Source organism: Pseudophryne corroboree, chromosome 4 (assembly GCF_028390025.1).
Source record: "Pseudophryne corroboree isolate aPseCor3 chromosome 4, aPseCor3.hap2, whole genome shotgun sequence".
Taxonomy (NCBI): Eukaryota; Metazoa; Chordata; class Amphibia; order Anura; family Myobatrachidae; genus Pseudophryne; species Pseudophryne corroboree.
Genome location: NC_086447.1, coordinates 512819 through 534859, shown reverse-complemented (window position 1 = coordinate 534859; position 22041 = coordinate 512819). Strand labels below are relative to the sequence as shown.

At 55.7% G+C, this 22041-nt stretch overlaps 1 protein-coding gene across 1 annotated transcript in view; it reads left to right on the top strand.

Moving 5' to 3' along the window:
• The window catches only part of PREB (prolactin regulatory element binding), a 115549-nt gene that overhangs the window by 92015 nt on the left and 1493 nt on the right, over window positions 1-22041 (top strand). The window contains exon 9 of the mRNA XM_063914898.1: window positions 12399-12558. Coding sequence (XP_063770968.1) covers window positions 12399-12558 — 160 coding nt within the window. The remainder of the gene's footprint in view (window positions 1-12398; window positions 12559-22041) is intronic.

The window sequence follows — 22041 nt, the reverse complement described above, 5'->3', positions numbered from 1 at the left end:
CAGTGTTGGGGTAAGGTATAATGGGGGGTGTCAGTGTTGGTTTAGGTGAGGGTGTGGGGTAAGGTATATGGGGGGTGTCAGTGTTGGGGTAAGGTATATGGGGGGTGTCAGTGTTGAGGTAGGTGGGGGTGTGATGTAAGGTATATGGGGGGTGTAGTATATGGGGGGTGTCAGTGTTGGGGTAGGTGAGGGTGTGGGGTAAGGTATATGGGGGGTGTCAGTGTTGGGGTAAGGTATATGGGGGGTGGGGTAAGGTATATAGGGGGTGTCAGTGTTGGGGTAGGTCAGGGTGTGGGGTAAGGTATATGGGGTGTGTCAGTGTTGGGGTAAGGTATAATGGGGGGTGTCAGTATTGGGGTAGGTGAGGGTGTGGGGTAAGGTATATGGGGGGTGTCAGTGTTGGGGTAAGGTATATGGGGGCTGTCAGTGTTAGGGTAGGTGAGGGTGTGGGGTAAGGTATATGGGGGGTAATGGAAGGTGTCAGTGTTGGGGTAGGTCTGGGTGTTGGGTGAGGTATATGGGAGGCAATGGAAGATGTTGGGGTAGGTGGGGGTGTGGGGTGAGGCATATGGGGGGTGTCAGTGTTGGGGTAAGGTATATGGGGGGTGTCAATGTTGGGGTAAGGTATATGGGGGGGTGTCAGTGGTGGGGTAAGGTATATGGGGGGTGTCAGTGGTGGGGTGAGGTATATGGGGGGTGTCAATGTTGGGGTAAGGTATATGGGGGGTGTCAGTGGTGGGGTAAGGTATATGGGGGGTGTCAGTGGTGGGGTGAGGTATATGGGGGGTGTCAGTGTTGGGGTAGGTCAGGTTGTTGGGTGAAGTATATGGGGGGTAATGGAAGGTGTTGGGGTAGGTGAGGTGTGGGGTGAGGTATATGGGGGGTGTCAGTGTTGGGGTAGGTCAGGGTGTGGGGTAGGGTATGTGGGGGTAATAGGAGGTGTTGGGGTAAGGTATATGGGGGGTGTCAGTGTTTGGGTAGGTGAGGTGTGGGGTAAGGTATATGGAGGGTGTCAGTGTTGGGGTAGGTCAGGGTGTGGGGTAAGGTATATGGGGGGTGTCAGTGTTGGGGTAAGGTATAATGGGGGGTGTCAGTGTTGGGGTAGGTGAGGGTGTGGGGTAAGGTATATGGGGGGTGTCAGTGTTGAGGTAAGGTATATGGGAGGGTCAGTGTTGGGGTAGGTGAGGTGTGGGGTAAGGTATATGGGGGGTAATGGAAGATGTTAGGGTAGGTGAGGGTGTGGGGTGAGGTATATGGGGGGTGTCAGTGTTGGGGTAAGGTATATGGGGGGTGTCAGTGTTGGGGTAAGGTATATGGGGGGTGTCTGGTGGGGTGAGGTATATGGGGGGTGTCAGTGGTGGGGTGAGGTATATGGGGGGTGTCAATGTTGGGGTAGGTCAGGGTGTTGGGTGAAGTATATGGGGGGTAATGGAAGGTGTTGGGGTAGGTGAGGTGTGGAGTAAGGTATATGGGGGGTGTCAGTGTTGGGTGAAGTATATGGGGGGTGGCAGTGTTGGGGTAAGGTATATGGGGGGTGTCAGTGTTGGGGTAGGTGAGGTGTGGTGTAAGGTATATGGGGGGTGTCAGTGTTGGGGTAGGTCAGGGTGTGGGGAAAGGTATATGGAGGGTGTCAGTGTTGGGGTAGGTCAGGGTGTGAGGTAAGGTATATGGGGGGTCAGTGTTGGGGTAGGTGAGGTGTGGGGTTAGGTATATGGGGGGTGTCAGTGGTGGGGTGAGGTATATGGGGGGTGTCAGTGTTGGGGTAGGTGAGGGTGTGTGGTAAGGTATATGGGGGGTAATGGAAGATGTTAGGGTAGGTGAGGGTGTGGGGTAAGGTATATGGGGGGTGTCAGTGTTGGGGTAAGGTATATGGGGGGTGTCAGTGTTGGGGTAAGGTATATGGGGGGTGGCAGTGTTGGGGTAGGTGAGGTGTGGGGTAAGGTATGTGGGGGTAATGGAAGGTGTTGGGGTAGGTCAGGGTGTGGGGTAAGGTATATGGGGGGTGGCAGTGTTGGAGTAAGGTATATGGGGGGTGTCAGTGTTGGGGTAAGGTATATGGGGGGTGTCAGTGTTGGGGTAGGTGAGGTGTGGGGTAAGGTATATGGGGGGTAATGGAAGATGTTGAGGTAGGTGAGGTGTAGGGTAAGGTATATGGGGGGTGTCAGTGTTGGGGTGAGGTATATGGGGGGTGTCAGTGTTGGGGTAAGGTATATGGGGGGTGTCAGTGTTGGGGTAGGTCAGGGTGTGGGGTAAGGTATATGCGGGGTGTCAGTGTTGGGGTAAGGTATATGGGGGGTGTCAGTGTTGGGGTAAGGTATATGGGGGGTGTCAGTGTTGGGGTAGGTCAGGGTGTGGGGTAAGGTATATGGGTGGTAATGGAAGGTGTTGGGGTAGGTGAGGTGTGGAGTAAGGTATATGGGGGGTGTCAGTGTTGGGTGAAGTATATGGGGGGTAATGGAAGGTGTTGGGGTAGGTGAGGTGTGGGGTAAGGTATATGGGGGGTGTCAGTGTTGGGGTAAGGTATATGGGGGGTGTCAGGGTATGGTATATGGGGGGTGTCAGTGTTGGGGTAGGTCAGGCTGTTGGGTGAAGTATATGGGTGGTGATGGAAGGTGTTGGGGTAGGTGAGGTGTGGAGTAAGGTATATGGGGGGTGTCAGTGTTGGGTGAAGTATATGGGGGGTGGCAGTGTTGGGGTAAGGTATATGGGGGGTGTCAGTGTTGGGGTAAGGTATATGGGGGGTGTCAGTGTTGGGGTAGGTCAGGGTGTGGGGTAAGGTATATGCGGGGTGTCAGTGTTGGGGTAAGGTATATGGGGGTGTCAGTGTTGGGGTAGGTCAGGGTGTGGGGTAAGGTATATGGGGGGTAATGGAAGGTGTTGGGGTAGGTGAGGTGTGGAGTAAGGTATATGGGGGGTGTCAGTGTTGGGTGAAGTATATGGGGGGTAATGGAAGGTGTTGGGGTAGGTGAGGTGTGGGGTAAGGTATATGGGGGGTGTCAGTGTTGGGGTAAGGTATATGGGGGGTGTCAGTGTTGGGGTATGGTATATGGGGGGTGTCAGTGTTGGGGTAGGTCAGGCTGTTGGGTGAAGTATATGGGTGGTGATGGAAGGTGTTGGGGTAGGTGAGGTGTGGAGTAAGGTATATGGGGGGTGTCAGTGTTGGGTGAAGTATATGGGGGGTGGCAGTGTTGGGGTAAGGTATATGGGGGGTGTCAGTGTTGGGGTAGGTGAGGTGTGGTGTAAGGTATATGGGGGGTGTCAGTGTTGGGGTAGGTCAGGGTGTGAGGTAAGGTATATGGGGGGGGTCAGTGTTGGGGTAGGTGAGGTGTGGGGTTAGGTATATGGGGGGTGTCAGTGGTGGGGTGAGGTATATGGGGGGTGTCAGTGTTGGGGTAGGTGAGGGTGTGTGGTAAGGTATATGGGGGGTAATGGAAGATGTTAGGGTAGGTGAGGGTGTGGGGTAAGGTATATGGGGGGGTGTCAGTGTTGGGGTAAGGTATATGGGGGGTGTCAGTGTTGGGGTAAGGTATATGGGGGGTGTCAGTGTTGGGGTAAGTTATATGGGGGGTGGCAGTGTTGGGGTAGGTGAGGTGTGGGGTAAGGTATGTGGGGGTAATGGAAGGTGTTGGGGTAGGTCAGGGTGTGGGGTAAGGTATATGGGGGGTGGCAGTGTTGGAGTAAGGTATATGGGGGGTGTCAGTGTTGGGGTAAGGTATATGGGGGGTGTCAGTGTTGGGGTAGGTGAGGTGTGGGGTAAGGTATATGGGGGGTAATGGAAGATGTTGAGGTAGGTGAGGTGTAGGGTAAGGTATATGGGGGGTGTCAGTGTTGGGGTGAGGTATATGGGGGGTGTCAGTGTTGGGGTAAGGTATATGGGGGGTGTCAGTGTTGGGGTAGGTCAGGGTGTGGGGTAAGGTATATGCGGGGTGTCAGTGTTGGGGTAAGGTATATGGGGGGTGTCAGTGTTGGGGTAAGGTATATGGGGGGTGTCAGTGTTGGGGTAGGTCAGGGTGTGGGGTAAGGTATATGGGGGGTAATGGAAGGTGTTGGGGTAGGTGAGGTGTGGAGTAAGGTATATGGGGGGTGTCAGTGTTGGGTGAAGTATATGGGTGGTGATGGAAGGTGTTGGGGTAGGTGAGGTGTGGAGTAAGGTATATGGGGGGTGTCAGTGTTGGGTGAAGTATATGGGGGGTGTCAGTGTTGGGGTAAGGTATATGGGGGGTGTCAGTGTTGGGGTAAGGTATATGGGGGGTGTCAGTGTTGGGGTAGGTCAGGCTGTTTGGTGAAGTATATGGGGGGTAATGGAAGGTGTTGGGGTAGGTGAGGTGTGGAGTAAGGTATATGGGGGGTGTCAGTGTTGGGGTAGGTGAGGTGTGGGGTAAGGTATATGGGGGGTGTCAGTGTTGGGGTAGGTGAGGTGTGGGGTAAGTATATGGGGGGTGTCAGTGTTGGGGTAAGGTATATGGGGGGTGGCAGTGTTGGGGTAGGTGAGGTGTAGGGTAAGGTATATGTGGGGTGTCAGTGTTGGGGTAAGGTATATGGGGGGTGTCAGTGTTGGGGTAGGTCAGGGTGTGGGGTAAGGTATATGGGGGGTGGCAGTGTTGGGGTAGGTCAGGGTGTGGGGTAAGGTATATGGAGGTAATGGAAGGTGTCAGTGTTGGGGTAGGTGAGGGTGTGGGGTTAAGTATATGGTGGGTAATGGAAGGTGTCAGGGTGTGGGGTAAGGTATATGGGGGGCGTCAGTATTGGGGTAGGTGAGGATGTGGGGTGAGGTATATGGGGGTAATGGAAGGTATTAGGGTAGGTCAGGGTGTGGGGTAAGGTATATGGGGGGTAATGGAAGGTTTCAGTGTTGGGGTAGGTGAGGTGTGGGGTGAGGTATATGGGGGGTAATGGAAGGTGTCAGTGTTGGGGTAGGTGAGGTGTGGGGTAAGGTATATGGGGGGTGTCAGTGTTGGGGTAGGTCAGGGTGTGGGGTAATGTATTTTTTGGGTTGGCAGTGTTGGGGTAAGGTATATGGGGGGGGGGTCAGTGTTGGGGTAGGTCAGGGTGTGGGGTAAGGTATATGGAGGTAATGGAAGGTGTCAGGGTGTGGGGTAAGGTATATGGGGGGTGTCAGTGTTGGGGTAAGGTATATGGGGGGTGTCAGTGTTGGGGTAGGTGAGTGTTGGGGTAAGGTATATGGGGGGTGTCAGTGTTGGGGTAAGGTATATGGGGGGTGTCAGTGTTGGGGTGAGGTATATGGGGAGTAATGGAAGGTGTCAGTGTTGGGGTAGGTGAGGGTGTGGGGTGAGGTATATGGTGGGTAATGGAAGGTGTCAGGGTGTGGGGTAAGGTATATGGGGGGTGTCAGTGTTGGGGTAAGGTATATGGGGGGTGTCAGTGTTGGGGTAGGTGAGTGTTGGGGTAAGGTATATGGGGGGTGTCAGTGTTGGGGTAAGGTATATGGGGGGTGTCAGTGTTGGGGTGAGGTATATGGGGAGTAATGGAAGGTGTCAGTGTTGGGGTAGGTGAGGGTGTGGGGTGAGGTATATGGGGGGTAATGGAAGATGTTGGGGTAGGTGAGGTGTGGGGTAAGGTATATGGGGGGTGTCAGTGTTTGGGTGAGGTATATGGGGGGTGTCAGTGTTGGGGTAGGTGAGGTGTGGGGTAAGGTATATGGGGGGTGGCAGTGTTGGGGTAGGTGAGGTGTGAGGTAAGGTATATGGGGGGTGTCAGTGTTGGGTGAAGTATATGGGGGGTGGCAGTGTTGGGGTAAGGTATATGGGGGGTGTCAGTGTTGGGGTAAGGTATATGGGGGGTGTCAGTGTTGGGGTAGGTCAGGGTGTGGGGTAAGGTATATGGGGGGTAATGGAAGGTGTTGGGGTAGGTGAGGTGTGGAGTAAGGTATATGGGGGGTGTCAGTGTTGGGTGAAGTATATGGGGGGTAATGGAAGGTGTTGGCGTAGGTGAGGTGTGGGGTAAGGTATATGGGGGGTGTCAGTGTTGGGGTAGGTCAGGCTGTTGGGTGAAGTATATGGGGGGTAATGGAAGGTGTTGGGGTAGGTGAGGTGTGGAGTAAGGTATATGGGGGGTGTCAGTGTTGGGTGAAGTATATGGGGGGTAATGGAAGGTGTTGGGGTAGGTGAGGTGTGGAGTAAGGTATATGGGGGGTGTCAGTGTTGGGGTAGGTGAGGTGTGGGGTAAGGTATATGGGGGGTGTCAGTGTTGGGGTAGGTGAGGTGTGGGGTAAGGTATATGGGGGGTGTCAGTGTTGGGGTAAGGTATATGGGGGGTGGCAGTGTTGGGGTAGGTGAGGTGTAGGGTAAGGTATATGTGGGGTGTCAGTGTTGGGGTAAGGTATATGGGGGGTGTCAGTGTTGGGGTAGGTCAGGGTGTGGGGTAAGGTATATGGGGGGTGGCAGTGTTGGGGTAGGTCAGGGTGTGGGGTAAGGTATATGGAGGTAATGGAAGGTGTCAGTGTTGGGGTAGGTGAGGGTGTGGGGTGAGGTATATGGTGGGTAATGGAAGGTGTCAGGGTGTGGGGTAAGGTATATGGGGGTTGTCAGTGTTGGGCTAGGTGAGGATGTGGGGTGAGGTATATGGGGGGTAATGGAAGGTTTTAGGGTAGGTCAGGGTGTGGGGTAAGGTATATGGGGGGTAATGGAAGGTTTCAGTGTTGGGGTAGGTGAGGTGTGGGGTGAGGTATATGGGGGGTAATGGAAGGTTTCAGTGTTGGGGTAGGTGAGGTGTGGGGTAAGGTATATGGGGGGTGTCAGTGTTGGGGTAGGTCAGGGTGTGGGGTAAGGTATATGGGGGGTGGCAGTGTTGTGGTAGGTCAGGGTGTGGGGTAAGGTATATGGGGGGTGGCAGTGTTGGGGTAAGGTATATGGGGGGGCAGTGTTGGGTTAGGTCAGGGTGTGGGGTAAGGTATATGGAGGTAATGGAAGGTGTCAGTGTTGGGGTAGGTGATTGTGTGGGGTGAGGTATATGGTGGGTAATGGAAGGTGTCAGGGTGTGGGGTAAGGTATATGGGGGGTGTCAGTGTTGGGGTAAGGTATATGGGGGGTGTCAGTGTTGGGGTAGGTGAGTGTTGGGGTAAGGTATATGGGGGGTGTCAGTGTTGGGGTAAGGTATATGGGGGGTGTCAGTGTTGGGGTGAGGTATATGGGGAGTAATGGAAGGTGTCAGTGTTGGGGTAGGTGAGGGTGTGGGGTGAGGTATATGGGGGGTAATGGAAGATGTTGGGGTAGGTGAGGTGTGGGGTAAGGTATATGGGGGGTGTCAGTGTTTGGGTGAGGTATATGGGGGGTGTCAGTGTTGGGGTAGGTGAGGTGTGGGGTAAGGTATATGGGGGGTGGCAGTGTTGGGGTAGGTGAGGTGTGAGGTAAGGTATATGGGGGGTGTCAGTGTTGGGTGAAGTATATGGGGGGTGGCAGTGTTGGGGTAAGGTATATGGGGGGTGTCAGTGTTGGGGTAAGGTATATGGGGGGTGTCAGTGTTGGGGTAGGTCAGGGTGTGGGGTAAGGTATATGGGGGGTAATGGAAGGTGTTGGGGTAGGTGAGGTGTGGAGTAAGGTATATGGGGGGTGTCAGTGTTGGGTGAATTATATGGGGGGTAATGGAAGGTGTTGGCGTAGGTGAGGTGTGGGGTAAGGTATATGGGGGGTGTCAGTGTTGGGGTAGGTCAGGCTGTTGGGTGAAGTATATGGGGGGTAATGGAAGGTGTTGGGGTAGGTGAGGTGTGGAGTAAGGTATATGGGGGGTGTCAGTGTTGGGTGAAGTATATGGGGGGTAATGGAAGGTGTTGGGGTAGGTGAGGTGTGGAGTAAGGTATATGTGGGGTGTCAGTGTTGGGGTAAGGTATATGGGGGGTGTCAGTGTTGGGGTAGGTCAGGGTGTGGGGTAAGGTATATCGGGGGTGGCAGTGTTGGGGTAGGTCAGGGTGTGGGGTAAGGTATATGGAGGTAATGGAAGGTGTCAGTGTTGGGGTAGGTGAGGGTGTGGGGTGAGGTATATGGTGGGTAATGGAAGGTGTCAGGGTGTGGGGTAAGGTATATGGGGGGTGTCAGTATTGGGGTAGGTGAGGATGTGGGGTGAGGTATATGGGGGTAATGGAAGGTATTAGGGTAGGTCAGGGTGTGGGGTAAGGTATATGGGGGGTAATGGAAGGTTTCAGTGTTGGGGTAGGTGAGGTGTGGGGTGAGGTATATGGGGGGTAATGAAAGGTGTCAGTGTTGGGGTAGGTGAGGTGTGGGGTAAGGTATATGGGGGGTGTCAGTGTTGGGGTAGGTCAGGGTGTGGGGTAAGGTATATGGGGGGTGGCAGTGTTGGGGTAAGGTATATGGGGGGGTCAGTGTTGGGGTAGGTCAGGGTGTGGGGTAAGGTATATGGAGGTAATGGAAGGTGTCAGTGTTGGGGTAGGTGAGGGTGTGGGGTGAGGTATATGGTGGGTAATGGAAGGTGTCAGGGTGTGGGGTAAGGTATATGGGGGGTGTCAGTGTTGGGGTAAGGTATATGGGGGGTGTCAGTGTTGGGGTAGGTGAGTGTTGGGGTAAGGTATATGGGGGGTGTCAGTGTTGGGGTAAGGTATATGGGGGGTGTCAGTGTTGGGGTGAGGTATATGGGGGTAATGGAAGGTGTCAGTGTTGGGGTAGGTGAGGGTGTGGGGTGAGGTATATGGGGGGTAATGGAAGATGTTGGGGTAGGTGAGGTGTGGGGTAAGGTATATGGGGGGTGTCAGTGTTGGGGTGAGGTATATGGGGGGTGTCAGTGTTGGGGTAGGTGAGGTGTGGGGTAAGGTATATGGGGGGTGGCAGTGTTGGGGTAGGTGAGGTGTGAGGTAAGGTATATGGGGGGTGTCAGTGTTGGGTGAAGTATATGGGGGGTGTCAGTGTTGGGGTAAGGTATATGGGGGGTGTCAGTGTTGGGGTAGGTCAGGGTGTGGGGTAAGGTATATGGGGGGTAATGGATGGTGTTGGGGTAGGTGAGGTGTGGAGTAAGGTATATGGGGGGTGTCAGTGTTGGGTGAAGTATATGGGGGGTAATGGAAGGTGTTGGCGTAGGTGAGGTGTGGGGTAAGGTATATGGGGGGTGTCAGTGTTGGGGTAGGTCAGGCTGTTGGGTGAAGTATATGGGGGGTAATGGAAGGTGTTGGGGTAGGTGAGGTGTGGAGTAAGGTATATGGGGGGTGTCAGTGTTGGGTGAAGTATATGGGGGGTAATGGAAGGTGTTGGGGTAGGTGAGGTGTGGAGTAAGGTATATGGGGGGTGTCAGTGTTGGGGTAGGTGAGGTGTGGGGTAAGGTATATGGGGGGTGTCAGTGTTGGGGTAGGTGAGGTGTGGGGTAAGGTATATGGGGGGTGTCAGTGTTGGGGTAAGGTATATGGGGGGTGGCAGTGTTGGGGTAGGTGAGGTGTAGGGTAAGGTATATGTGGGGTGTCAGTGTTGGGGTAAGGTATATGGGGGGTGTCAGTGTTGGGGTAGGTCAGGGTGTGGGGTAAGGTATATGGGGGGTGGCAGTGTTGGGGTAGGTCAGGGTGTGGGGTAAGGTATATGGAGGTAATGGAAGGTGTCAGTGTTGGGGTAGGTGAGGGTGTGGGGTGAGGTATATGGTGGGTAATGGAAGGTGTCAGGGTGTGGGGTAAGGTATATGGGGGGTGTCAGTGTTGGGCTAGGTGAGGATGTGGGGTGAGGTATATGGGGGGTAATGGAAGGTTTTAGGGTAGGTCAGGGTGTGGGGTAAGGTATATGGGGGGTAATGGAAGGTTTCAGTGTTGGGGTAGGTGAGGTGTGGGGTGAGGTATATGGGGGGTAATGGAAGGTTTCAGTGTTGGGGTAGGTGAGGTGTGGGGTAAGGTATATGGGGGGTGTCAGTGTTGGGGTAGGTCAGGGTGTGGGGTAAGGTATATGGGGGGTGGCAGTGTTGTGGTAGGTCAGGGTGTGGGGTAAGGTATATGGGGGGTGGCAGTGTTGGGGTAAGGTATATGGGGGGGCAGTGTTGGGGTAGGTCAGGGTGTGGGGTAAGGTATATGGAGGTAATGGAAGGTGTCAGTGTTGGGGTAGGTGAGGGTGTGGGGTGAGGTATATGGTGGGTAATGGAAGGTGTCAGGGTGTGGGGTAAGGTATATGGGGGGTGGCAGTGTTGGGGTAGGTGAGGTGTGAAGTAAGGTATATGGGGGGTAATGGAAGGTGTTGGGGTAGGTCAGGGTGTGGGGTGAGGTATATGGGGGGTGGCAGTGTTGGGATAGGTGAGGTAAGGTATATGGGGGGTAATGGAAGGTGTTGGGGTAGGTCAGGGTGTGGGGTGAGGTATATGGGGGGTGTCAGTGTTGGGGTAAGGTATATGGGGGGTGTCAGTGTTGGGGTAAGGTATATGGGGGGTGTCAGTGTTGGGGTAAGGTATATGGGGGGTGTCAGTGTTGGGGTAAGGTATATGGGGGTGTCAGTGTTGGGGTAAGGTATATGGGGGGTGTCAGTGTTGGGGTAAGGTATATGGGGGGTGTCAGTGTTGGGGTAAGGTATATGGGGGGTGTCAGTGTTGGGGTAAGGTATATGGGGGGTGGCAGTGGTGGGGTGAGGTATATGGGGGGTAATGGAAGGTGTCAGTGTTGGGGTAGGTCAGGGTGTGGGGTGAGGTATATGGTGGGTAATGGAAGGTGTCAGTGTTGGGGTAGGTGAGGGTGTGGGGTGAGGTATATGGTGGGTAATGGAAGGTGTCAGGGTGTGGGGTAAGGTATATGGGGGGTGTCAGTGTTGGGGTAAGGTATATGGGGGGTGTCAGTGTTGGGGTAAGGTATATGGGGGGTAATGGAAGATGTTGGGGTAGGTGAGGTGTGGGGTAAGGTATATGGGGGGTAATGGAAGATGTTGGGGTAGGTGAGGTGTGGGGTAAGGTATATGGGGGGTGTCAGTGTTGGGGTAGGTGAGGGTGTGGGGTGAGGTATATGGGGGGTAATGGAAGATGTTGGGGTAGGTGAGGTGTGGGGTAAGGTATATGGGGGGTGTCAGTGTTGGGGTAAGGTATATGGGGGGTGGCAGTGTTGGGGTAGGTGAGGTGTAGGGTAAGGTATATGGGGGGTGTCAGTGTTGGGGTAAGGTATATGGGGGGTGTCAGTGTTGGGGTAGGTCAGGGTGTGGGGTAAGGTGTATGGGGGGTGGCAGTGTTTGGGTAGGTCAGGGTGTGGGGTAAGGTATATGGAGGTAATGGAAGGTGTCAGTGTTGGGGTAGGTGAGGGTGTGGGGTAAGGTATATGGGGGTAATGGAAGGTGTTGGGGTAGGTGAGGTATATGGGGGGTAATGGAAGGTGTTGGGGTAGGTGAGGTGTGGGGTTAGGTATATGGGGGGTGTCAGTGTTGCGGTAGGTGAGGTGTGGGGTTAGGTATATGGGGGGTGTCAGTGTTGGGGTAGGTGAGGGTGTGGGGTGAGGTATATGGGGGGTAATGGAAGATGTTGGGGTAGGTGAGGTGTGGGGTAAGGTATATGGGGGGTGTCAGTGTTGGGGTAAGGTATATGGGGGGTGGCAGTATTGGGGTAGGTGAGGTGTAGGGTAAGGTATATGGGGGGTGTCAGTGTTGGGGTAAGGTATATGGGGGGTGTCAGTGTTGGGGTAGGTCAGGGTGTGGGGTAAGGTGTATGGGGGGTGGCAGTGTTTGGGTAGGTCAGGGTGTGGGGTAAGGTATATGGAGGTAATGGAAGGTGTCAGTGTTGGGGTAGGTGAGGGTGTGGGGTAAGGTATATGGGGGTAATGGAAGGTGTTGGGGTAGGTGAGGTATATGGGGGGTAATGGAAGGTGTTGGGGTAGGTGAGGTGTGGGGTTAGGTATATGGGGGGTGTCAGTGTTGCGGTAGGTGAGGTGTGGGGTTAGGTATATGGGGGGTGTCAGTGTTGGGGTAGGTCAGGGTGTGGGGTGAAGTATATGGTGGGTAATGGAAGGTGTCAGGGTGTGGGGTAAGGTATGTGGGGTAATGGAAGGTGTTGGGGTAGGTGAGTTGTGGGGTTAGGTATATGGGGGGTGTCAGTGTTGGGGTAGGTGAGGTGTGGGGTTAGGTATATGGGGGGGTGTCAGTGTTGGGGTAGGTCAGGGTGTGGGGTGAAGTATATGGTGGGTAATGGAAGGTGTCAGGGTGTGGGGTAAGGTATGTGGGGGTAATGGAAGGTGTTGGGGTAGGTCAGGGCGTCGGTGCTGGGGCAGCATATATTGCAGTACTGTGTACGTAGAGCTAGTTACCGCTCTGTAATCTCCTCTGATACATGACGTCCCTGCGCCGGGTGTGTCCATCTGATGGGCACGCTGTTGAACGCTGTTGCTGCCATCTTGTGGAGTAAATGGAGATTGTTCAGTATAATGATGTGTGTTATTATACAGCGTGTCCCACCAGTAGTCATTATACCACGGTCTCCGCTCTTGTGTTCCACAGAAGCTGTATTACGTGGAAGAAGCCCACGGCATTGTGGTAACAGACCTCGCCTTCTTTCCTGACACAAAGCAAGGCAGGGCCCTGCGGGGTGACAATGAGACCGCCATGCTCAGTGTCGCTGTGGACAGCCGCTGTAAACTTCATGTGGTGCCCAACAGACGTAAGTGTCCTCCACTGATATCGCAGGGTTATTGTGAGGGGTGGTCTTCAGGTTGCCGACTGTCAGGATCCCGGCACACAGTATAGCGGCGTCGGAATCCCGACAGCTGGCATACCGACATTTTTTTCTCCCCTGTGGGGGTCCATAACCCCCGTGCCCGCAGCGTGGCGAGCGCTGCGAGCCCGCAAGGGGCTCATTTGCTATCTCCACGCTGTCGGTATGCCGGCGGTCGGGCTTCCGGCGCCGGTATGCCATACCGCACCCATTGTGAGGGCCCCTATAGTGATCATGTCCCTCTCCCCCGCTCTGCACTATAGTGAGCACATCCCTCCTCCCTCTCCCCTATAGTGAGCACATCCCTCCTCCCACTCCCCTATAGTGAGATCATCCCTCCTCCCACTCCCCTATAGTGAGCGCATCCCTCCTCCCACTCCCCTATAGTGAGATCATCCCTCCTCCCTATCCCCTATAGTGAGCACATCCCTCCTCCCTCTCCCCTATAGTGAGCACATCCCTCCTCCCTCTCCCGTATAGTGAGCACATCCCTCCTCCCACTCCCCTATAGTGAGCACATCCCTCCTCCCACTCCCCTATAGTGAGATCATCTCTCCTCCCTCTCCCCTATAGTGAGCACACCCCTCCTCCCTCTCCCATATAGTGAGCACATCCCTCCTCCCTCTCCCCTATAGTGAGGACATCCCTCCTCCCACTCCCCTATAGTGAGCACATCCCTCCTCCCTCTCCCCTATAGTGAGCACATCCCTCCTCCCTCTCCCCTATAGTGAGCACATCCCTCCTCCCTCTCCCCTATAGTGAGCACATCCCTCTCCCCTATAGTGAGCACATCCCTCCTCCCTCTCCCCTATAGTGAGCACATCCCTCCTCCCTCTCCCCTATAGTGAGCACATCCATCCTCCCACTCCCCTATAGTGAGCACATCCCTCCTCCCTCTCCCCTATAGTGAGCACATCCCTCCTCCCTCTCCCCTATAGTGAGCACATCCCTCTCCCCTATAGTGAGCACATCCCTCCTCCCTCTCCCCTATAGTGAGCACATCCCTCCTCCCTCTCCCCTATAGTGAGCACATCCCTCCTCCCTCTCCCCTATAGTGAGCACGTCCCTCCTCCCTCTCCCCTATAGTGATCATGTCCCTCCTCCCTCTCCCCTATAGTGAGCACATCCCTCCTCCCTCTCCCCTATAGTGAGCACATCCCTCCTCCCACTCCGCTATAGTGATCATGTCCCTCCTCCCTCTCCCCTATAGTGAGCACGTCCCTCCTCCCTCTCCCCTATAGTGAGCACATCCCTCCTCCCTCTCCCCTATAGTGAGCACATCTCTCCTCCCTCTCCCCTATAGTGAGCACGTCCCTCCTCCCTCTCCCCTATAGTGAGCACATCCCTCCTCCCTCTCCCCTATAGTGAGCACATCCCTCCTCCCTCTCCCCTATAGTGAGCACATCCCTCCTCCCTCTCCCCTATAGTGAGCACATCCCTACTCCCCTATAGTGAGCACGTCCCTCCTCCCACTCTCCTATAGTGATCATGCCCCTCTTCCCTCTCCCCTATAGTGAGCACATCCCTCCTCCCTCTCCCCTATAGTTAGCACATCCCTCCTACCTCTCCCGTATAGTGAGCACATCCCTCCTCCCTCTCCCCTATAGTGAGCACATCCCTCCTCCCACTCCCCTATAGTGAGCACATCCCTCCTCCCTCTCCCCTATAGTGAGCACATCCCTCCTCCCTCTCCCCTATAGTGAGCACATCCCTCTCCCCTATAGTGAGCACATCCCTCCTCCCTCTCCCCTATAGTGAGCACATCCCTCCTCCCTCTCCCCTATAGTGAGCACATCCCTCCTCCCTCTCCCCTATAGTGAGCACATCCCTCCTCCCTCTCCCCTATAGTGATCATGTCCCTCCTCCCTCTCCCCTATAGTGAGCACATCCCTCCTCCCACTCCCCTATAGTGAGCACATCCCTCCTCCCTCTTCCCTATAGTGAGCACATCCCTCCTCCCACTCCGCTATAGTGATCATGTCCCTCCTCCCTCTCCCCTATAGTGAGCACGTCCCTCCTCCCTCTCCCCTATAGTGAGCACGTCCCTCCTCCCTCTCCCCTATAGTGAGCACATCCCTCCTCCCTCTCCCCTATAGTGAGCACATCCCTCCTCCCTCTCCCCTATAGTGAGCACATCCCTCCTCCCTCTCCCCTATAGTGAGCACATCCCTCCTCCCTCTCCCCTATAGTGAGCACATCCCTCCTCCCTCTCCCCTATAGTGAGCACGTCCCTCCTCCCTCTCCCCTATAGTGAGCACATCCCTCCTCCCTCTCCCCTATAGTGAGCACATCCCTCTCCCCTATAGTGAGCACATCCCTCCTCCCTCTCCCCTATAGTGAGCACATCCCTCCTCCCTCTCCCCTATAGTGAGCACATCCCTCCTCCCTCTCCCCTATAGTGAGCACATCCCTCCTCCTACTCCCCTATAGTGAGCACGTCCCTCCTCCCACTCTCCTATAGTGATCATGCCCCTCCTCCCTCTCCCCTATAGTGAGCACATCCCTCCTCCCTCTCCCCTATAGTGAGCACATCCCTCCTACCTCTCCCGTATAGTGAGCACATCCCTCCTCCCTCTCCCCTATAGTGAGCACATCCCTCCTCCCTCTCACCCATAGTGAGCACATCCCTCCTCCCTGTCCCCTATAGTGAGCACATCCCGCCTCCCTCTCCCCTATAGTGAGCACATCCCTCCTCCCTCTCCCCTATAGTGAGCACTTCCCTCTCCCCTATAGTGAGCACTTCTCTCTCCCCTATAGTGAGCACATCCCTCTCCCCTATAGTGAGCACATCCCTCCTCCCTCTCCCGTATAGTGAGCACATCCCTCCTCCCACTCCGCTATAGTGATCATGTCCCTCCTCCCTCTCCCCTATAGTGAGCACATCCCTCCTCCCACTCCCCTATAGTGAGCACATCCCTCCTCCCTCTTCCCTATAGTGAGCACGTCCCTCCTCCCTCTCCCCTATAGTGAGCACGTCCCTCCTCCCTCTCCCCTATAGTGAGCACGTCCCTCCTCCCTCTCCCCTATAGTGAGCACGTCCCTCCTCCCTCTCCCCTATAGTGAGTCACGTCCTCCTCCCTCTCCCCTATAGTGAGCACATCCCTCCTCCCTCTCCCCTATAGTGAGCACATCCCTCTCCCCTATAGTGAGCACATCCCTCCTCCCACTCCCCTATAGTGAGCACATCCCTCCTCCCTCTCCCCTATAGTGAGCACATCCCTCCTCCCTCTCCCGTATAGTGAGCACATCCCTCCTCCCTCTCCCGTATAGTGAGCACATTCCTCCTCCCTCTCCCCTATAGTGAGCACATCCCTCTCCCCTATAGTGAGCACATCCGTCCTCCCACTCTCCTATAGTGAGCACATCCCTCCTCCCACTCCCCTATAGTGAGCACATCCCTCTCCCCTATAGTGAGCACATCCCTCCTCCCTCTCCCCTATAGTGAGCACATCCCTCCTCCCTCTCCCCTATAGTGAGCACATCCCTCCTCCCTCTCCCCTATAGTGAGCACATCCCTCCTCCTACTCCTCTATAGTGAGCACATCCCTCCTCCTACTCCCCTATAGTGAGCACGTCCCTCCTCCCACTCTCCTATAGTGATCATGCCCCTCCTCCCTCTCCCCTATAGTGAGCACATCCCTCCTCCCTCTCCCCTATAGTGAGCACATCCCTCCTACCTCTCCCGTATAGTGAGCACATCCCTCCTCCCTCTCCCCTATAGTGAGCACATCCCTCCTCCCTCTCACCCATAGTGAGCACATCCCTCCTCCCTGTCCCCTATAGTGAGCACATCCCGCCTCCCTCTCCCCTATAGTGAGCACATCCCTCCTCCCTCTCCCCTATAGTGAGCACTTCCCTCTCCCCTATAGTGAGCACTTCTCTCTCCCCTATAGTGAGCACATCCCTCTCCCCTATAGTGAGCACATCCCTCCTCCCCTCTCCCGTATAGTGAGCACATCCCTCCTCCCACTCCGCTATAGTGATCATGTCCCTCCTCCCTCTCCCCTATAGTGAGCACATCCCTCCTCCCACTCCCCTATAGTGAGCACATCCCTCCTCCCTCTTCCCTATAGTGAGCACGTCCCTCCTCCCTCTCCCCTATAGTGAGCACGTCCCTCCTCCCTCTCCCCTATAGTGAGCACGTCCCTCCTCCCTCTCCCCTATAGTGAGCACGTCCCTCCTCCCTCTCCCCTATAGTGAGCACGTCCCTCCTCCCTCTCCCCTATAGTGAGCACGTCCCTCCTCCCTCTCCCCTATAGTGAGCACATCCCTCCTCCCTCTCCCCTATAGTGAGCACATCCCTCTCCCCTATAGTGAGCACATCCCTCCTCCCACTCCCCTATAGTGAGCACATCCCTCCTCCCTCTCCCCTATAGTGAGCACATCCCTCCCTCCTCTCCCGTATAGTGAGCACATCCCTCCTCCCTCTCCCGTATAGTGAGCACATTCCTCCTCCCTCTCCCCTATAGTGAGCACATCCCTCTCCCCTATAGTGAGCACATCCGTCCTCCCACTCTCCTATAGTGAGCACATCCCTCCTCCCACTCCCCTATAGTGAGCACATCCCTCTCCCCTATAGTGAGCACATCCCTCCTCCCTCTCCCCTATAGTGAGCACATCCCTCCTCCCTCTCCCCTATAGTGAGCACATCCCTCCTCCCTCTCCCCTATAGTGAGCACATCCCTCCTCCTACTCCCCTATAGTGAGCACGTCCCTCCTCCCACTCTCCTATAGTGATCATGCCCCTCCTCCCTCTCCCCTATAGTGAGCACATCCCTCCTCCCTCTCCCCTATAGTGAGCACATCCCTCCTACCTCTCCCGTATAGTGAGCACATCCCTCCTCCCTCTCCCCTATAGTGAGCACATCCCTCCTCCCTCTCACCCATAGTGAGCACATCCTCCTCCCTCGTCCCCTATAGTGAGCACATCCCGTCCTCCCTCTCCCCTATAGTGAGCACATCCCTCCTCCCTCTCCCTATAGTGAGCACTTCCCTCTCCCCTATAGTGAGCACTTCTCTCTCCCCTATAGTGAGCACATCCCTCTCCCCTATAGTGAGCACATCCCTCCTCCCTCTCCGTATAGTGAGCACATCCCTCCTCCCACTCCGCTATAGTGATCATGTCCCTCCTCCCTCTCCCCTATAGTGAGCACATCCCTCCTCCTCACTCCCCTATAGTGAGCACATCCCTCCTCCCTCTTCCCTATAGTGAGCACGTCCCTCCTCCCTCTCCCCTATAGTGAGCACGTCCCTCCTCCTCTCCCCTATAGTGAGCACGTCCCTCCTCCCTCTCCCCTATAGTGAGCACGTCCCTCCTCCCTCTCCCCTATAGTGAGCACGTCCCTCCTCCCTCTCCCCTATAGTGAGCACGTCCCTCCTCCCTCTCCCCTATAGTGAGCACATCCCTCCTCCCTCTCCCCTATAGTGAGCACATCCCTCTCCCCTATAGTGAGCACATCCCTCCTCCCACTCCCCTATAGTGAGCACATCCCTCCTCCCTCTCCCCTATAGTGAGCACATCCCTCCTCCCTCTCCCGTATAGTGAGCACATCCCTCCTCCCTCTCCCGTATAGTGAGCACATTCCTCCTCCCTCTCCCCTATAGTGAGCACATCCCTCTCCCCTATAGTGAGCACATCCGTCCTCCCACTCTCCTATAGTGAGCACATCCCTCCTCCCACTCCCCTATAGTGAGCACATCCCTCCTCCCACTCCCCTATTGTGAGCACATCCCTCCTCTTTCTCCCCTATAGTGAGCACATCCCTCCTCCCTCTCCCCTATAGTGAGCACATACCTCCTCCCTCTCCCCTATAGTGAGCACATCCCTTCTCCCTCTCCCCTATAGTGAGCACATCCCTCCTCCCTCTCCCCTATAGTGATCATGCCCGTCCTCCCTCTCCCCTATAGTGAGCACATCCCTCCTCCCACTCCCCTATAGTGAGCACATCCCTCCTCCCTCTCCCCTATAGTGAGCCCATCCCTCCTCCCTCTCCCCTATAGTGAGCACATCCCTCCTCCCACTCCGCTATAGTGAGCCCATCCCTCCTCCCTCTCCCCTATAGTGAGCCCATCCCTCCTCCCTCTCCCCTATAGTGAGCACATCCCGCCTCCCTCTCCTCTATAGTGAGCACATCCCTCCTCCCTGTCCCCTATAGTGAGCACATTCCTCCTCCCTGTCCCCTATAGTGAGCACATCCCTCGTCCCTGTCCCCTATAATGAGCACATCTCTCCTCCCTCTCCCCTATAGTAAGCACATCCCTCCTCCCTCTCTCCTATAGTGAGCACATCCCTCTCCGCTATAGTGAGCCCATCCCTCCTCCCTCTCCCTATAGTGAGCACATCCCGCCTCCCACTCCCCTATAGTGAGCACATCCCTCCTCCCTCTCCCCTATAGTGAGCCCATCCCTCCTCCCTCTCCCTATAGTGAGCACATCCCTCCTCCCACTCCGCTATAGTGAGCCCATCCCTCCTCCCTCTCTCCCTATAGTGAGCCCATCCCTCCTCCCTCTCCCCTATAGTGAGCACATCCCGCCTCCCTCTCCTCTATAGTGAGCACATCCCTCCTCCCTGTCCCCTATAGTGAGCACATTCCTCCTCCCTGTCCCCTATAGTGAGCACATCCCTCCTCCCTGTCCCCTATAGTGAGCACATCCCTCCTCCCTCTCCCTATAGTGAGCACATCCCTCCTCCCTCTCCCCTATGGTGAGCACTTCCCTCTCCCCTAAAGTGAGCACATCCCTCCTCCCTCTCCCCTATGGTGAGCACTCTTCCCTCTCCCTAAAGTGAGCACATCCCTCCTCCCTCTCCCATATAATGAGCACATCCCTCTCCCCTATAGTGAGCACATCCCTCCTCCCTCTCCCCTATAGTGAGCACATCCCTCCTCCCTCTCCCCTATAGTGAGCACATCCCTCCTCCCTCTCCCCTATGGTGAGCACTTCCCTCTCCCCTATAGTGAGCACATCCCTCCTCCCTCTCCCGTATAGTGAGCACATCCCTCTCCCCTATAGGGAGCACATCCGTCCTCCCTCTCTCCTATAGTGAGCACATCCCTCCTCCCACTCCCCTATAGTGAGCACATCCCGCCTCCCTCTCCTCTATAGTGAGCACATCCTCCTCCCACTCCCCTATGGTGAGCACATCCCTCCTCCCTCTCCCCTATAGTGAGCACATCCCTCCTCCCACTCTCCTATAGTGATCATGTCCCTCCTCCCTCTCCCTTATAGTGAGCACATCCCTCCTCCCACTCCGCTATAGTGAGCCCATCCCTCCTCCCTCCCCCTATAGTGAGCCCATTCCTCCTCCCTCTCCCCTATAGTGAGCACATCCCTCCTCCCTCTCCCCTATAGTGAGCACATCCCTCCTCCCTCTCCCGTATAGTGAGCACATCCCTCTCCCCTATAGTGAACACATCCCTCCTCCCTCTCCCCTATAGTGAGCACATCCCTCCTCCCTCTCCCCTATAGTGAGCACATCCCTCCTCCCTCTCCCTTATGGTGAGCACTTCCCTCTCCCCTATAGTGAGCCCATCCCTCCTCCCTCTCCCGTATAGTGAGCACAACCCTCCTCCCACTCCGCTATAGTGAGCACCTCCCTCCTCCCTCTCCCCTATAGTGAGCACATCCCTCTCCCCTATAGTGAGCACATCCCTCCTCCCTCTCCCCTATAGTGAGCACATCCCTCCTCCCTCTCCCCTATGGTAAGCACTTCCCTCACCCCTATAGTTAGCACATCCTCCTCCCTCCTCTCCCGTATAGTGAGCACATCCCTCTACCCTATAGTGAGCACATCCCTCCTCTCACTCCGCTATAGTGAGCACGTCCCTCCTCCTTCTCCCCTATAGTGAGCACATCCCTCCTCCCTCTCCCCTATAATGAGCACATCCCTACTCCCTCTACCCTATAGTGAGCACATCCCTCCTCCCTCTCCCCTATAGTGAGCACATCCCTCTCCCATATAGTGAGCACATCCCTCCTCCCACTCCCCTATAGTGAGCACATCCCTCCTCCCACTCTCCTATAGTGATCATGTCCCTCCTCCCTCTCCCCTATAGAGCACATCCCTCCTCCATCTCCGCTATAGTGAGCCCATCCCTCCTCCCTCTCCCCTATAGTGAGCCCATCCCTCCTCCCTCTCCCCTATAGTGAGCCCATCCCTCCTCCCTCTCCCCTATAGTGAGCACATCCCTCCTCCCTCTCCCCTATAGTGAGCACATCCCTCCTCCCTCTCACCTATAGTGAGCACATCCCTCCTCCCTCTCCCCTATAGTGAGCACATCCCTCCTCCCTCTCCCCTATGGTGAGCACTTCCCTCTCCCCTATAGTGAGCACATCCCTCCTCCCTCTCCCGTATAGTGAGCACATCCCTCCTCCCTCTCCCGTATAGTGAGCACATCCCTCTCCCCTATAGTGAGCACATCCCTCCTCCCACTCCGCTATAGTGAGCACGTCCCTCCTCCCTCTCCCCTATACTGAGCACATCCCTCTCCCCTATAGTGAGCACATCCCTCCTCCCTCTCCCCTATAGTGAGCACATCCCTCTCCCCTATAGTGAGCACATCCCTCCTCCCTCTCACCTAAAGTGAGCACATCCCTCCTCCCTCTCCCCTATAGTGAGCACATCCCTCCTCCCTCCCCCTATAGTGAGCACATCCCTCCTCCCTCTCCCCTATAGTGATCATGTCCCTCCTCCCTCTCATAGAAACATAGAATTTGTCGGCAGATAAGAACCACTTGGCCCATCTAGTCTGCCCCTTTTTTTTTAAATTTATATTCTTTTCTTTTCTCTCCCCTATAGTGAGCACATCCTTCTCCCCTATAGTGAGTACGTCCCTCCTTCCTCTCCCCTATAGTGAGCACATCCCTCCTCCCGGGTTCACTACGGCTGGCCGGCGGTCGGGCTCCCGGCGACCAGCATCCCGGCGCCGGGAGCCCGACCGCCGGCTTACCGACAGCTTGGCGAGCGCAAATGAGCCCCTTGCGGGCTCGCTGCGCTCGCCACGCTACGGGCACGGTGGCGCGCTACGCGCGCCACACTATTTTATTCTCCCTCTATGGGGGTCGTGGACCCCCACGAGGGAAAATAAGTGTCGGTATGCCGGCTGTCGGGCTCCCGGCGCCGGTATACTGAGCGCCGGGAGCCCGACCGCCGGCAAACAGAAGACCACCCCTCCTCCCTCTCCCCTATAGTGAGCACATCCCTCCTCCCTCTCCCCTATAGTGAGCACATCCCTCCTCCCACTCCCCTATAGTGAGCACATCCCTCTCCCCTATAGTGAGCACATCCCTCCTCCCTCTCCCCTATAGTGAGCACATCCCTCTCCCCTATAGTGAGCACATCCCTCTCCCCTATAGTGAGCACATCCCTCTCCCCTATAGTGAGCACATACCTCTCCCCTATAGTGAGCACATCCCTCTCTCCTATAGTGA